The sequence below is a fragment of the Typopeltis vanoorti genome, chromosome 6, assembly GCF_054136105.1.
Source record: "Typopeltis vanoorti isolate ZY-2024b chromosome 6, IOZ_Tvanoo_1.0, whole genome shotgun sequence".
Classification (NCBI taxonomy): Eukaryota; Metazoa; Arthropoda; class Arachnida; order Uropygi; family Thelyphonidae; genus Typopeltis; species Typopeltis vanoorti.
The window spans coordinates 70,764,864-70,779,294 of NC_143554.1; the positions used below are offsets into that span (position 1 = coordinate 70,764,864).

General features: G+C 36.4%; 1 protein-coding gene across 3 annotated transcripts in view; it reads right to left on the minus strand.

Moving 5' to 3' along the window:
• LOC150105526 (cilia- and flagella- associated protein 210-like) overlaps positions 1-14,431 on the minus strand; it is a 199,299-nt gene that overhangs the window by 9,961 nt on the left and 174,907 nt on the right. For all 3 annotated transcript variants that reach the window (XM_090394239.1, XM_090394238.1, XM_090394237.1), the window contains exon 9: positions 2,281-2,445. In XM_090394239.1, the coding sequence (XP_090250365.1) occupies positions 2,281-2,445 (165 nt within the window). The remainder of the gene's footprint in view (positions 1-2,280; positions 2,446-14,431) is intronic.

A 14,431-nucleotide genomic window follows, 5' to 3' on the forward strand; every position in this document is an offset into this window, starting at 1 on the left:
AGGAAACTTGCTGTCATGATCCTCAAACCACTTCAACATGCTGTGTGCTTTGTAGTATGGAACATTATCTTGCTGGAAGTACCTAGGTAAACTGCAGCCATGAGTGAAGGAAACATGATCAGCAACAATGTTAAGATAGTCTGTAGCATTCAGGCAGTGTTCAGCTGGTATCAGGGGGACCTGACGTGTACCAAGAAAACATTCCCCACATCATTACATCCCTGTCACCAGCCTGAGCGGTTGTCACCATATTCTGGTTCTATCATCAGCATGATATGGTACAAACTGGAATTCATCAGACCAGACAATATTTTTCTAGTGTTGGTGATCATGTGCCCACTGAAGCTGCATCTCCCTATTCTTAGCTGACAGCAACGGGACCTGGGATGGTTGTCTGCTCTTGTACCCCAATCTGTGACAACATGCAATGCTGTCACAGATGGGGGTACAAGATGATGTTCTGACCACCTGTTATACTGAGTTGTGATCTGACTGGCTTTGTCCTCCTGTCATGTTTTGCAATCCTTGCCATTCTTCTCTGACCTCTTGCATCAATGAGCTGTTACCATCCACAGGACTGCTGTTGGCTTGAAGTTATCTGGGTATTACACCACTCCTAGTACACCCTCAACACAGTTGTGCATGAAAAGCCCAGAAGAGTAGACATGATATACTTACACCAACAATCATACCATGCTCAAAGTCACTTAAGTCATGCCTTTTACCCATTCTGAATGAATCAAACAATAAACAGAACCATTGGATGCTGTCTGTTTGCCTGATTTATATAACAAGTTGCAGCCACATGACTCAACATCTTCAGGAACAGTCTATTTTCCTAACTGGGGAAGTGTTCCTAATAAAGTGGACATTTTAATTTTAATTTAAATCTAATTTTCCTAAGAAGTGTCAGTGTATATGACAGTTCTTAGGAAAATTAGAAGAGTAAACTGATGGTTTCAGTAACAAAACAATAGGTACTGGAAATGGTAATAATTAGCATTCCAGAATCACATTAAAAAATAAAGTCATGTCAACTGCACAGAGTACTAAGGAAGCAGGAGGGTGGTTGTAATTTTAATAACAAATGGTATTATTGCTGTTGTAACTGCTCTTATGACACTGTAGCTATAGAGACCAAACATGGGATTTTTCAAACTACTTTTGGCCTCCAATAAGCAGGATAGCAGCCATACCAGGAAAATGAAATTACATATGATAATTCTTCTAGATTTACTAGTATGCCACATATAAAAATTACTGTCAAAATTGAGGGGAATGGAGATAGATAACCAAATGGTGGCTTGGAGACAGGGATGGTTGGCTAGCTGATGGATAGAAGCCAATGAAGTGTATATGGAGAAGGAATAGCAAATGGTGGACTGCAAGATTCTCTTCTCAGACTGCTGTTATTATTATTATTAACATCACACCACCAAGAAGTCATAAGACTCATCATAGGAAGTCCACACACTCACTTGAAAAGATCATCAAACAGTACCTTAAACTTATTCACAGTTTCTGCACTCACCACACTCAAGAAATGAATTCCACTCGCCATGTAAAGAACCCAATCCTCACTCCCTTGCTCTCACACTCATTACACAGCTTCCAGGCCTGGTCTCCTGTTCTAGCCTTGTCTCCCTCTACTCTATGAAAAATCTCCTCCACATTAACCTGTTAAATTTACATACTGATGACGTAGTTCAAGGTTTAAGAAGAGATATCAGCTGATTGCAGTTTGTGCAAAAATGGCAGGGAGAATGGTGCTAATGTGCTAGAGGTTTCCAACTTAATTTTTTGTCATAAAAAAGTAAAAATAAGCCAACCTACAACTATCGGTATTCAAGCCACTTTTAAAATATAGATAATAAGGGATGAATTATAATCAAAAGTATAATCTCAATGAAAATTGAAATGAATAGATGGCTTCAATGCAGCATCATAAAACAATGAAAAAACTAGCATGGAAAATCGACATTAAAAATATTCAAGAATGTGTATGCAGATCTGGCCTAAGATGGTGGGATTATATATATATATATATAGAAGAAAAACTGAAGTAAAAGGCAACCAGAGAGAGATCAACAGATTTCAGGCAGTTAGGACTAACTTACAAGTGCTGATTAATTAACTTAATTTATGATGGAAAGCTTTGGAAGATAATTATCAGTTTAAAAATAGTGATGAAATCATAAGTGCATCAGAACATTACAGTCCTGTATACCTTTTGAAGTTATACTCTATGAAATGATAATGAAAATTTTATAAGAGTATTACCATTTGACCTAATTGAAACTTTTGTGTTTCTTTTTCTGCCTTTTTCCATTTTTTAATTTTTTCCTGTTCTTTTCTTTCATCTGCTTCCACTTTATCTTTTATATGAACCCAGTAATCCAGTTCTTTGCGCATATCCTTTATACGATTTATTTCCTTTTCTTCCATCTAAAAATAGATGTATATATATAATAGAAAGTGGTGAATTTCAAAAAGAGGTAATTTCAGTTAAAAAATAATTTTGGTATAATAATACTAAGATCCCTTATTATGAGAGATTTAGAAATATTTAAATATAAAAACTCCAAATAATGTTTTTCAAGTTCTGCAGTATGCCACAGATTTTCAAATCATTATTATTTGAGTGCTTCAATGGGGGATTCTAGGATTCATTACAGGAGATCCACAGGATGATTATCACACTGCTGTACAAACTGATTCGCCAACAACGACTACTCCCACTAGCAACACATATCATTCATTTGCCATTCACCAAACAAAAAATATTATTATTATTGTACAGGCACCCCCATGAAGTCTGAAGACTCATTGCGAGAGACTCAAACTATCTGCACGATCTTTCATACCTTTCCTTGAGGTCATTAACAGAAAAAGCACTCACAACTGACTCTGGCAACCCATTCCATTCATTAGAGCTAATCTCAGGTGATATGGTCACTTAAACAGAATGGGAAAGGAAAGATTATCAAAACAAGTGTTCTCTGCCAAGTGGGCAGGAAAAAGATCCAGAGGAAGACTAAAGATATGGGTGGATTGATACAGTAAAAAGTGCCTTAGGTGACAGAAATATAAGATCTGATAAAGTTAGAGTCTTGACAGATAACAGTTTGATTTTGAGGAAAATTGGTGATAAGTTAGTAATGATGTAAGTTTTTCATGTTAGTACTAGCATAATATCCTGTACACTCCTTGAAGGTACATGTCAGGAATTTGATGATGATGAAGTAATCTTTAGCAATATGCCTTCTAAACTTAAATTCTCTATTTAATACCACTCCCAAATTCCTAGCCTCATCTATTTCCTGAGTACAGCTCCATTAATGTGGTAAACTGCTTATAATTGATTCATTCCAAAATATAAAACTTTACATTTCTCCACATTAAACTGAATGTGGAGAAATGTAAAGTAAAATCAGGGGCACTGCAGTCCCCCCAATTTTTCTCGATTAATTTATTTATATTTGCTTGTAATATATTTAATTTTATCATCAATAATCCTATACAATTCTCTTATTTTGTATAAAAAGTAATAAAAATCCATCTTGTAGCACTTAGGAGGGCGAAGGATGCTAGCAACACTGTTTACCACAGTGTCATATTGCTACGTGCACAAGCACGTCATAGTGAGATGCGAGCTATTAGCATAATGCGGCACTGTCCATCATGCAGTTCCACTGTTGTTTATATGCAATTTGTGCCAGTAGTAGAGTGTTGATAGTGCTTATTGCGTTTACTCCATCTCTTTAAATATTTGGACATTACAATTAAAGACAACATTTGTTATAGTTTTTATTTTAGAACATTATTGGGGTTATGACAATTATGAGCTCAGAATTTTTAAGTAATTTTGAATTATACCAAAGTGCATAATTTTATTGATAATAAACAATATTTTTTCAGGTTTAATTTTTTTTTAAAATTTTTACCATAATTTTGATATTTTATCCAAACACGTATATACTGTACTTACAGTGTGTATGTATATTTCGAAAGTTGCCGCACCCCCACGATTTCAAGCCACCACTGAGTAAAATGTACCCATTATCTTCTGCCCATACTGACAGCCTATTTATATTATCCTGCAAGCTTTCCACATTGACTTGATTAACTATTATTCTATCTAGTTTTGCATCATCAGCAAAGAACTGGAATATTTCCTTTCAGATTATTTTTGTACAAATTAAACACTAGTGTTCCTAGCATAGAACCTTGCAACACACTTGCTTTCTCCTGGATTTTGGTTGGGAATATACCACTTTTCAATATGTCCGTCAGCCACATTCTTATCCACATAACCAGTGTCATATCCATCTGCCATTTGTTCTAATTTGCATAACAGAATTCTGTGTAGTATTCTGTCAAATTCCTTTGCAAAGTCCAGCAGAATCATTGTGTAACCATTCCATTTATCCAACTCTGCTGCCTCTCTTTTATAAAGAGTTAGTAAATCACTCAACCATGACTGACTCTTCTCAAGCCACAGTGCTCCTCATAGAGTATCACATTCTTATTTACCCATTCTTGAATTTTCTTTCTGACCAATTTTTCCAGTACTTTTACCATCAATTTATATACCAATCAGTATCTCAGGAGTGGTGTTTACCACCACTCCTGAGATACTGATTGGTCTATAATTTGTTACTGCAGTTGTAGAACCTCCCTTATTCAAAGGAATTATTTTGCCTTCTTTCCACTCTCTTGGAAGGCTATCAGAATAGATTTAAATTAAAGAGCAGAGGCATTACTAATTCCCCTTTGCACGTTCTCATAAAATGCAAGCTGATATCCTATCTAATCCCTTGGCTGTATATTTACATTAAGATTCTGCATTACCTTAAGAACTTCAAATTCATCTACCTCTGTTCCCACATCAGTCTCTGTATATGTCACAACGATAACCTCACCCTTGCAAAATGTTCACTCAGTAACTCAACTATTTTGTCTGCTTCTGCCATCATGCCCCAATCAGCACTCATTAAGGTTATCCTTCTGTACTTAGGCATCCTCTTGATTGGAATGAAGAAAAAGAACTCTATGGGATTTCCTTTGGTCTGCTCAGCTTGTTTTTTCTCATAATCTGGTTTTGCCTTCTTTACCATACATGTCATGAGCTTGCTGGTCACCTTTCTCCTTTTATTCCCTCCAAAACAGTTTTTTTTTTTTTTGCAGCTCTTGATTAATGATACTACTAATCCATCTAATTCCTACCTGAGTAACCCTCCTGACCTTAGGTATACAATCTGATATTGCTTTCTCCAGATGCCCCCTTTAACTATCTTATCTCCCATGCACTACCAACAGGTTTTTATGCCATGGCACAGCTTCAAGTTTCTTCCTAAGCTTGTCATAATCACCTGCCTTGTAGTTAGATCTACATAAATCCCTTCTTGACAGAATATTCCTCATGCTTTACAGCATCCCAAGTCAAGACGGCATGATCACTCTTACCAATTGGAGACAATGTGACCAACTTGTTTATGGATAGCTCTTCTGATCCTATAACCATATCCAACACACTCTCATACCCTGATTCTCCTCCATCAGATGCTACCTCAAGTAATTATCTCTTAGTGGGTGTATTAATTCCATTTCCTTCCTGCCATGCGATCTTTCTTCCTTCTAATCTCTATGTCTATAAGTCTATAATTGAACTCCCTATAATAATTAATTGACCTGCACTCATGCTACTAATTTGCTGATGCATGTCTTTAGACAACCATATATTTTTTTCTTTTTGGCCTCAATCTCACACCAGACTGCTTCAAATGAGCAGCCACCCTCCCTCCTGTCTCCTATTCTTTTTAGCTGTGATTCATATGCTATCATCAGCAGTAACCCCCACTCACACATCCTATCTTCTCTTTTCTCACTTTTATTTCGTATCCAAACATAAGTGGTACAGTAGTAAGTAAGTGGTACAACATGATTTACAACAACTTAGGATACATTACAATGAGATCAGCTTAGATTTGGTAGGTGAATTATACAGGGAAATAATAATTAAATATGAAAAAAAAAAAAGGAAACTATACATAACTTATATACAATAAATATGGTCAGAAGTTCCTCCAGTATCTTGCACAATCAACTGCTCTTTCTGTGCAAGATATAAGGTCCTCTTTTGTGCAAGGTGATGGAAGAAAGGGGCAAGAAAGAAGGTGTTCCATGGACTGGGTTGTCCCACACTCTCAGTTGTCTGGGCCAGTGAGGTAGCCCATTTGATGAGGTTTTGTTTGCAGCATCCTGTTGTTCAAGGTCTGTTCAGGCTTTTCCAAGTATTCCAGTCCAAGTGGGCACCACGTGTAAGATGTTCAGCTGTTGTAATACCAGTATTATTTTCAGGATATAGTGCAAGCCATTGTTGAAGTCTTGTCTCTGGGAGGTTTTTAGGTGGTTCAACAGTTGCCAGGAAGCTATGTCAGGATCTTAGTCTTTGGGGTACTGCGGTCTGGCCGAATAGCGGGTGGCGCTCATCATTCATTTGTCTGCTTCTTTCATCAGCTGAGAATGCGGATCTTCGAATTGAAGGGGGTGCAATACCAGCCAAAGTATACAGGTCTTTTAGTGGTGTTGGTTTCAAGCATCCTGTAATTAAGTGGTGGCTTTCATTCAATGCTGGATCAAGTTTTTCAGCATGGCAGGATCTGGACCATACTGGACAGGCGTATTCAGCAAAAGAATAGCAAAGGACCAAGGCAGAAGATCTCAGTGTGCTAGCATCTGCACCCCATTTGGAGGAGGTAAGCTTTCTTAGTATATTGTATCTTGCATTCACTTTTGCCTTTGTTTTTTCGATGTGGGTTTTATATATGAGAGGGTGCGATCGAGAGTCACACCGAGGTAGATTGGGTTCCAGGAATGTTCTATATTAGAGCCTTCCCAAGAAATCTGTAGCTTCCTGTTGGCTTCCTTATTGTTAAGGTGAAAAAGGGCAGTCTGGGTTTTCAAGGGGTTTGGTTTTAGTTGATTGCTGGTATAGCATGTGGTTAAACTATTTAAGGCAAGTGATAGAGTAGTTTCAATAGACTTGAAATTTTTTGATTGAGTAGCTATGGCAAGGTCATCAGCATAGATAAAATTTCTAGTTCCTGGAAAGATGGGGAGATATTGAAGAGTAATGGTGATAACACACTTCCCTGGGGGGAGGCCATTTTTTGGAGGTGCCAGCGGCTCTTCCTACCCCCCAGGTCCACGTAAAAGCATCTGTTTTCTAAGAGCAATTGGATCAGGTAATGGTTCTGTATATTTTATTTCTGAGTGTGAGATGGTTTATAGTATCATATGCTGCAGTTAGGTCTACAAAGACTGCTCCTGTGGCTAGTTTTTGCTCATAACCATTTTCTATATATTGAGTGAGGTTGAGAATTTGTGATGTGCAGGATTTGCCTGGTCTAAAGCCAGCCTGCTCAGCAATAAAATTAATTCAAAATTAATCGTTCATAGAGTTTAAAGAGGTTGCTGAGTAGTGATATAGGTCTGTAATTTTTTGCTTCTGTTGGAGTTTTCCCTGGTTTCAGAAAGGCCACCACTTTGGCATGCCTCCAGATAGTTGGTATCTTTAGGGTTCTGAGGCAAGTGTTGTATAGGCATGTCATCTTTAATAACCACTCTTTTCTCACTGAAAATGCCAAACCATTCACTCTGTATCATCTGCTGTTAGCTAAATCTCACTAATTCCTATAACTTGTGGTGAGGTTGCACGAATCAATGCAAAACCTCCTCTCACTTGTTCATGATGCTTGTGGCATTGATATATAGAAACTATAGCATTGCTTAAGCTCCCATCCACCTTAACTTCATGAATCAATTACCATATTCAATATTGTTGATTGAGAGACTAGATTCCACATTTGTTGGTTATTCTCACGCTCACCTCATGGGTGCTTTCACACATACTCACCTGGCACCTTAATTACTTAACTTTGTATTTCAGCTTTCGTGACTTTATATTTCAGCATGCTTGGTAAACAAAACTCTCTAAATGACCAACACCATCAAATTCAGACTACAGATCTATAAATGCTACATCATTCCTTCTGCACAACCTTCTGCAATTCCTTCTTCTTTATACTCAGACTACAGATCCACAAATGCTACAATTCCTTCTGCAAAAACTTCTGCAATTCCTTCTTCTTTATTCATTTGCTATTAACATTTTCCTTCTCTATCATAGACTTACAATCTTCACCTTCTCACTCTTCATTTTTGCTTTGTCCAATAACTCCTTCACATCCTTCCTCATGGAATACTTCTCACCTCTCAGATCATTAGTGCGAACCAAGACAATTAGTTCTTTTGCCTTACCTTTCTGCATCCTGATGGCATCGATAATATCACGAACTTCTGTGCCAGGGAATAAGATTTTACTGTTCTTTCATTAAGTACGCCTCTGATCATAGTCTCCATACAAAATTTTCTTCTTACCTTGTTTCTTTCACTATTATTATTTTGTATGGGCTGCCCCCTTTCCTCTTCATCCCTTAGTACGGGTCGAGCCCTCCTAATGAGAGATTAAGTATGTATTTTATGACTGTAGATCCGTGTGTATTCATGGGGCCAGTTTGCCTGATCTGAGGGACAAAAACCCAAGTTTCTGGGTGAAAAAACCCTCTACCTCCGTATGAGACTGGCTAACTCACCTTTAGTCAAACGAGACCAGATAAATGTTCCTCACATCATGGGTGGGAATTGAACCCATGTCTTTCCAACCAAAGGGCTTTGTCTATACTGACTGAGCTACGGAGACTCTTCTCTCGCTTATTCACATGATCTTGATTCTTACCTCAGAGTACCTGTTTCTTTCTCTTCTTAGCCCTGCTAATCTTTTGCCATTTCTGGAATTTTGCACTTGGTCCTGTGAAGGATAACATGCAAGCTCACTATTTCTTTATTATGGTCCAATTTGTTTTTCTGAACTTCCACCTCTGCACATTCAACATTAATTCCGACATTAACATAATCCAGTCTAATCTACTAATGCTTGCTTCGTTATCACCACCAAACTGGCAAATATTTTTAAAACACTTACTACACACTCACTCATCAGTTTTGTTCTCTTTTTTCGTGAATCCTTTAACTTTTGTGAGGAATACATCTTAATGTGGATCAGATTTTTCATCTCACACATACTGCACTGTAAAAAATCACATAAATTCAATTCACCCCAGTGAAGTGTTTGCCACCATTGCTACCCATATTTTTGCCATACAGATAATCTGAATTTAAACAAAAATACAAGGTTGACTCATATACTAAATAACACAGTCATTCACACACCTGTATAAAACAAAAACTACAATGAATTAACATATTATCATTATTATTAACTAAATTATATAAAAAAAAAACACCTTCCAGCAGTGGTAATAACAATACGCCTCATACTATGTGCCATTATGGCATTTCTTGCCCTCTTCCTTCCCCCATCACCTTTATGCTTTGAAAACATCTTTCGGTATCTATTTTTTTTTTAATGTGATTCCTACCCATAAAACCTTGCTATAGATGACAAAACACTGAAGTTTTTCAATCTATTTTCACACCAATAAATGGGATGGTGGTGGTTGTCTTACAGTTGGGTGATGAAATCATCTTCCACCTTAAAGATAATCACAAACATCCATGCTCATGAAGGGATTTGAACCTGTACCCTGTTGATTAGAGAGTAGGTATGTTAACCACTTGGCCAACTAAGCTGGCAAAGTCTTCTTAACTATCTGAATGTTTCCATCAGATCCCCACTGTTTCCTCCCATCAACCAAATATCACCATTTTTTAATTTTAACCTACATATGGCTCAATCTACCATCATAGTAAATATTCAACAGGCTTTCCACAATCCTGACCAAATGTCTCTGAATACTCTCCACCTAATCAATCCCACAAATCCCCCAACATGATCAAATCTGAACACAGGCAGTTAAGATATGGTCATATCAAGGCCTAACCTTGAGTGAAAGCAACCTCCTCATCTCATTTGTCAAAATCCTCCCCACCATGCAAGGTATGTTTCCACATTATGTCTCCTTAACTTCAACACATCATCATCAATTTCTTGAAATGTAGTCCCATTAATCTCTTCAAACTATAAAAGGATTTCAAAAGGATCCAGAGATGGCTGGCAAGGTATGTGTCCATATTATGTCCCCTTAACTTGAACACTATCGCTCTCTGAAAAGGTGACTATTAAGATATAATATTGAGCAAATGTGGACAGAAGATTGAGATGATGAAGATAATGAGAATATAATTGGGACATATAAGTCGGTAAGGATTAGGTTTTTTGCATGGAGAGTTGTGGTGGTTAAAATGCACTGCCTGGAAGTGTGGTGGATGTGGAGACAGTGAATGCATTAAAGTCACAGTATGATGAGCTGTGCGTGTGATGGGGGACCTCCTGTAATGAGTCATTGACTCCATGGAGGTCTGATGATGATAATAATAATGTATAGACTTATACTCTGAAACAACAAACTCTCAACCACCATCACCTGCCCAAAATATTCAAGTAATCTTCCAAGATTGGGGAATCCTCCCCTTTCCCAAATGCATCAAACCTCATATATCATATTCTTCCTTAGCACAGCATCTTCAGGAAATAAGTAGTCATTGCTAAAATCATCCACATACAAACAATCAACAGCAGCCCAAGATCACAGAGCCCTGTGGCCTACATGCTTTCCAGACTGCACTCCAACATACACATATACACCACTCTCTGCTTTTGTTCTTCAGTGCCAGAACAAGGAGATGAAAATAATTTATTTAGTGTTAATATTACATATCATGTGTAATCAGTTTTTAGAATTAGCATCCTTACTCAGAAAATGCTACAGATATCTGAAGAAATATAATGTATGTTACAAAGTTAACTGGATGCAATTGTTATAAATGTGTGTGTATATATATGAGGGACATCCAGAAAGTAAGTTCCGAAGGGCTGTCAGAAAAACAAAAATATACTTACAAAAAAAACTTTATTTGAAATAAAGTAGACATCTTTCAGTACTTTTCTACATAATTTCCGTCATTGTTCAGGCACTTATCATAACAGGGCACTAAGATTTGTATACCTTCGGCGTAGAAGGTTGCCGCCTGTGACGCAAACCATGTATTGACACTGCTTCTTTGACCTTATTGTCATCTTGAAACCGCCTGCCACAAAGGAAAGCTTTCAGATGTTTGAACAGGTGAAAGTAGTTTGGCATGAGGTCAGGACTATATGGGGATGATGGAATTGTTCCCAGCTGAGTCACTGGTGGTGGTGAATCACTCATTGCATGTTCTCCATAAACCTCAATAATTTGCCGATGAATTTCAGCTGCTTTAACGTTCCTCACATTTAATAAACAGATAACTGCCCTTGTGGCGGTGATTCAATTTTCTTAGACATTATAAACACACACCAAAAAGACTTTATGAATGTCTGAAAATGGCACCAACGCCTTGATAAAGACTCAATAAACTTGACACGAATACGCAGCATTGCAGTGAAAATATTTAAAAATGGAACTTACTTTCTGGATGTCCCTCGTATATATATATGTGTGTGTGTGTGTGTGTGTGTGTGTGTGCATTGTGGAGATTAATACAAGAATTAATACATGTTTTACACTGACTGTGTAATCATCAAAATCCATATACATTTTCAGAAATGCATGCTGTAGCCCTGTGGTTACAGGAATAGCAATTTGAATATGCCCAGATTCAGTACTGGCTGGTGGCGTGTGCGAAGTGCGCAATATACATAGGCGCTGCAGAAGAAAAGGCACCTAAAAGATGTCAATAAATATGAGATAAGAGTTTAAACGAACAATGAATGGTACATATAATTATGAATGTACGTCATCTTCCGTTCGGGGCCCCCTTCAGATCTTCCTGGAAATGAACAAATAAATTCTGAAATTGTATCCTGGACCCGATTATCACTGTAATTTTTTATTAAAATTTACGAAAATATACCTAAAATAGTTCTTTATTTTTTGATGTATCATAAATCAACTTATGATTAATTGTTGAATTCTGTGTAAAAAAAAATTGTATAAGCAGGACTAATCCGTAGGTAACATTATACTGTAAAGTGGTTTTCATTTGTTTTTCATTTCCTGTTCATTTTATTCACACTTTATTAAAAAAAAAACTTTTTTGGAAAGGCGTCAAACATTAATCGCACACACAAGAAAAATACTAAGCGCCAGCGCTGCCCAGATTTATTAATCAGTTCATTCTAACCGTAATTTTTTTATGGTCAGAATGGAATTAAGTGAAAGTTGAACTGAATATAAACTCAAATCCATATGGTAGTTAATATCCAGCATAAGGGGTCTAACTATTTCAAAGTCATTATGATCATTATCATAAGTTGATTAAAGTCATGAATTATTAATTAAAGATTAAAAAAATAAACTTAAAAGTACAACAAGCTAAGAATATGAACACTATAAATTATTATATATATTTAAAAAGAAAGAATAATGGTTATAGAAAGAAATTATGTATAACCAGCTCCTTAGAAATAATTTTAAAGTATCTAAGTAAGATAGGGAAAAAAAAGTTTAATAAGACTAATGCATATGTCAATGCTAGTCATTTAGAAGAGAAAATACTGTTCAATAGATAAGATTTAACTAATGACTTAATTCAGGAGAAAAAAAATTTTGATATTTTAAATTAAATGGCAGTTAATAAGATTGGAGTTGAGGATAATATCTCCCATAGTATTAATCATTAGCTGTACATCACGGTTAATCAATTTGTTCTGATAATTTTTAATGAGCTGAAATTCTGATTTCTTCTAATGGGAAGTTTGTAAGAGTTATTCCAATTTATAAGAAAAATTCTCATATAAAGTGGAGAAATAGATTACTTAGTCTTACAAATGCCATAGACAGAGAAATGAAAAACTGAGAATCATATCCAGGAATTAATACAGAGCACTTATTGAGTAAGCTCAGTACAGTTTCATTAATGCTAGTTTGATGTAGTTTTAATAATGGATTTTTTAAAATGATCAGGTGAACAAAGTACACCATTTTTAGATGTTAACTTATCCTCTAACAAGAAAACATGTTTCATATATTGTTATAATCCAAGGGGTATAAGGAAGAATGTAGATAGTATGTATTGGCAAATTAGCACAATGAGTGAAGGTCGAGTAATTATTATGGGGGATTTTAACTTTGGGGGATATAGATTGGTAGAAGGAATGGTCACAAGGAACAAAGGAAATGGAGTTTATACAGTTGTTAAGAGATAACTACCTGAAACAGCATGTAATGGAAGGGACAAGAGATTCAAGAGTGTTAGATCTGGTCATAACATATGGAGAACATATCAATAAATAATTTAGTTACACTGTCTCCACTTGGGGAATGCGATCATGTGGTCTTGACTTGAGAAATTGTAAGATGTGCTGAATATTCTGTTAAGAAGGGGTATATGTGAAATTACAAGGCTGGTGATTATGACAAGCTGAGAAGTAACTTGCTTACTTTCTATAATAAAGTAACAGTGGAGTTGGATCAAGGAAATCCTTACTCAGTGATACTGCTGGACTTTGCAAAGGCATTTGACAAGATTCATTTGACACGGAACTCTGTTGCATAAATTAGAGTACGGTAAAACTCCTAAGTTATGCGGTAGGTGGGACCAACAAAAAGCGCGTAAGACGAATTCGCGTAACTCGAGGTATAATTTTGCATGTAATTTATATATACAAACATACAATTGGGACCAAAGGTTTACAAAAACACCTATATTTTTTAAGAAATATAATCATAATTGTAGTTTTTCGTACATAAAAAAAAGAAAGTTATTTCGATGTCGATGGTTTCATAAAATCTAAATTTGTCTGACGGCATATCTTTTTCTTGTCACGCAAAATTTCTTCATAGCAAGCTAATGATTTTTTTCCTTGCCTTGTGGCTACAATTCGTTCCTCGTTAGAATCTATGTCCTCCAAAATCTGTAAACCTTTCTTTTATGATTGTTCTTACTGTGGATTCCTATAGATTGAACTTCTTTGCTAGCTCACAAATTTTCATTCCGCCTTCAAAATCCTTAATAATGTTCAGTTTTGTTTCCAAAGTCAATGTTTTTCTTTTCTTGCAAGCAGTAGAAGAATCGGACTTGCTTCTTTTGGATGACATTATTATTTTTTATGTGATAAAATTTTTATCAAGAACATAACATTAAACAATCGCAAGTTTGTAGACTATAAAAATCGTGTATGAATGGAGATTGCAAGAAACACGTCGGTGCTTGTTCACAGCATATACGACACTGGCGCATGCGGCCGCAGCCTGAAAGATATGACTAGTGGTGAGGCACGAAGCGGGACGGGAATACATACATATAAGAAACCGCGTAACTCCAGATTCGCGTAAGTCAGGGTATGACTGCAAATGGGTATAGA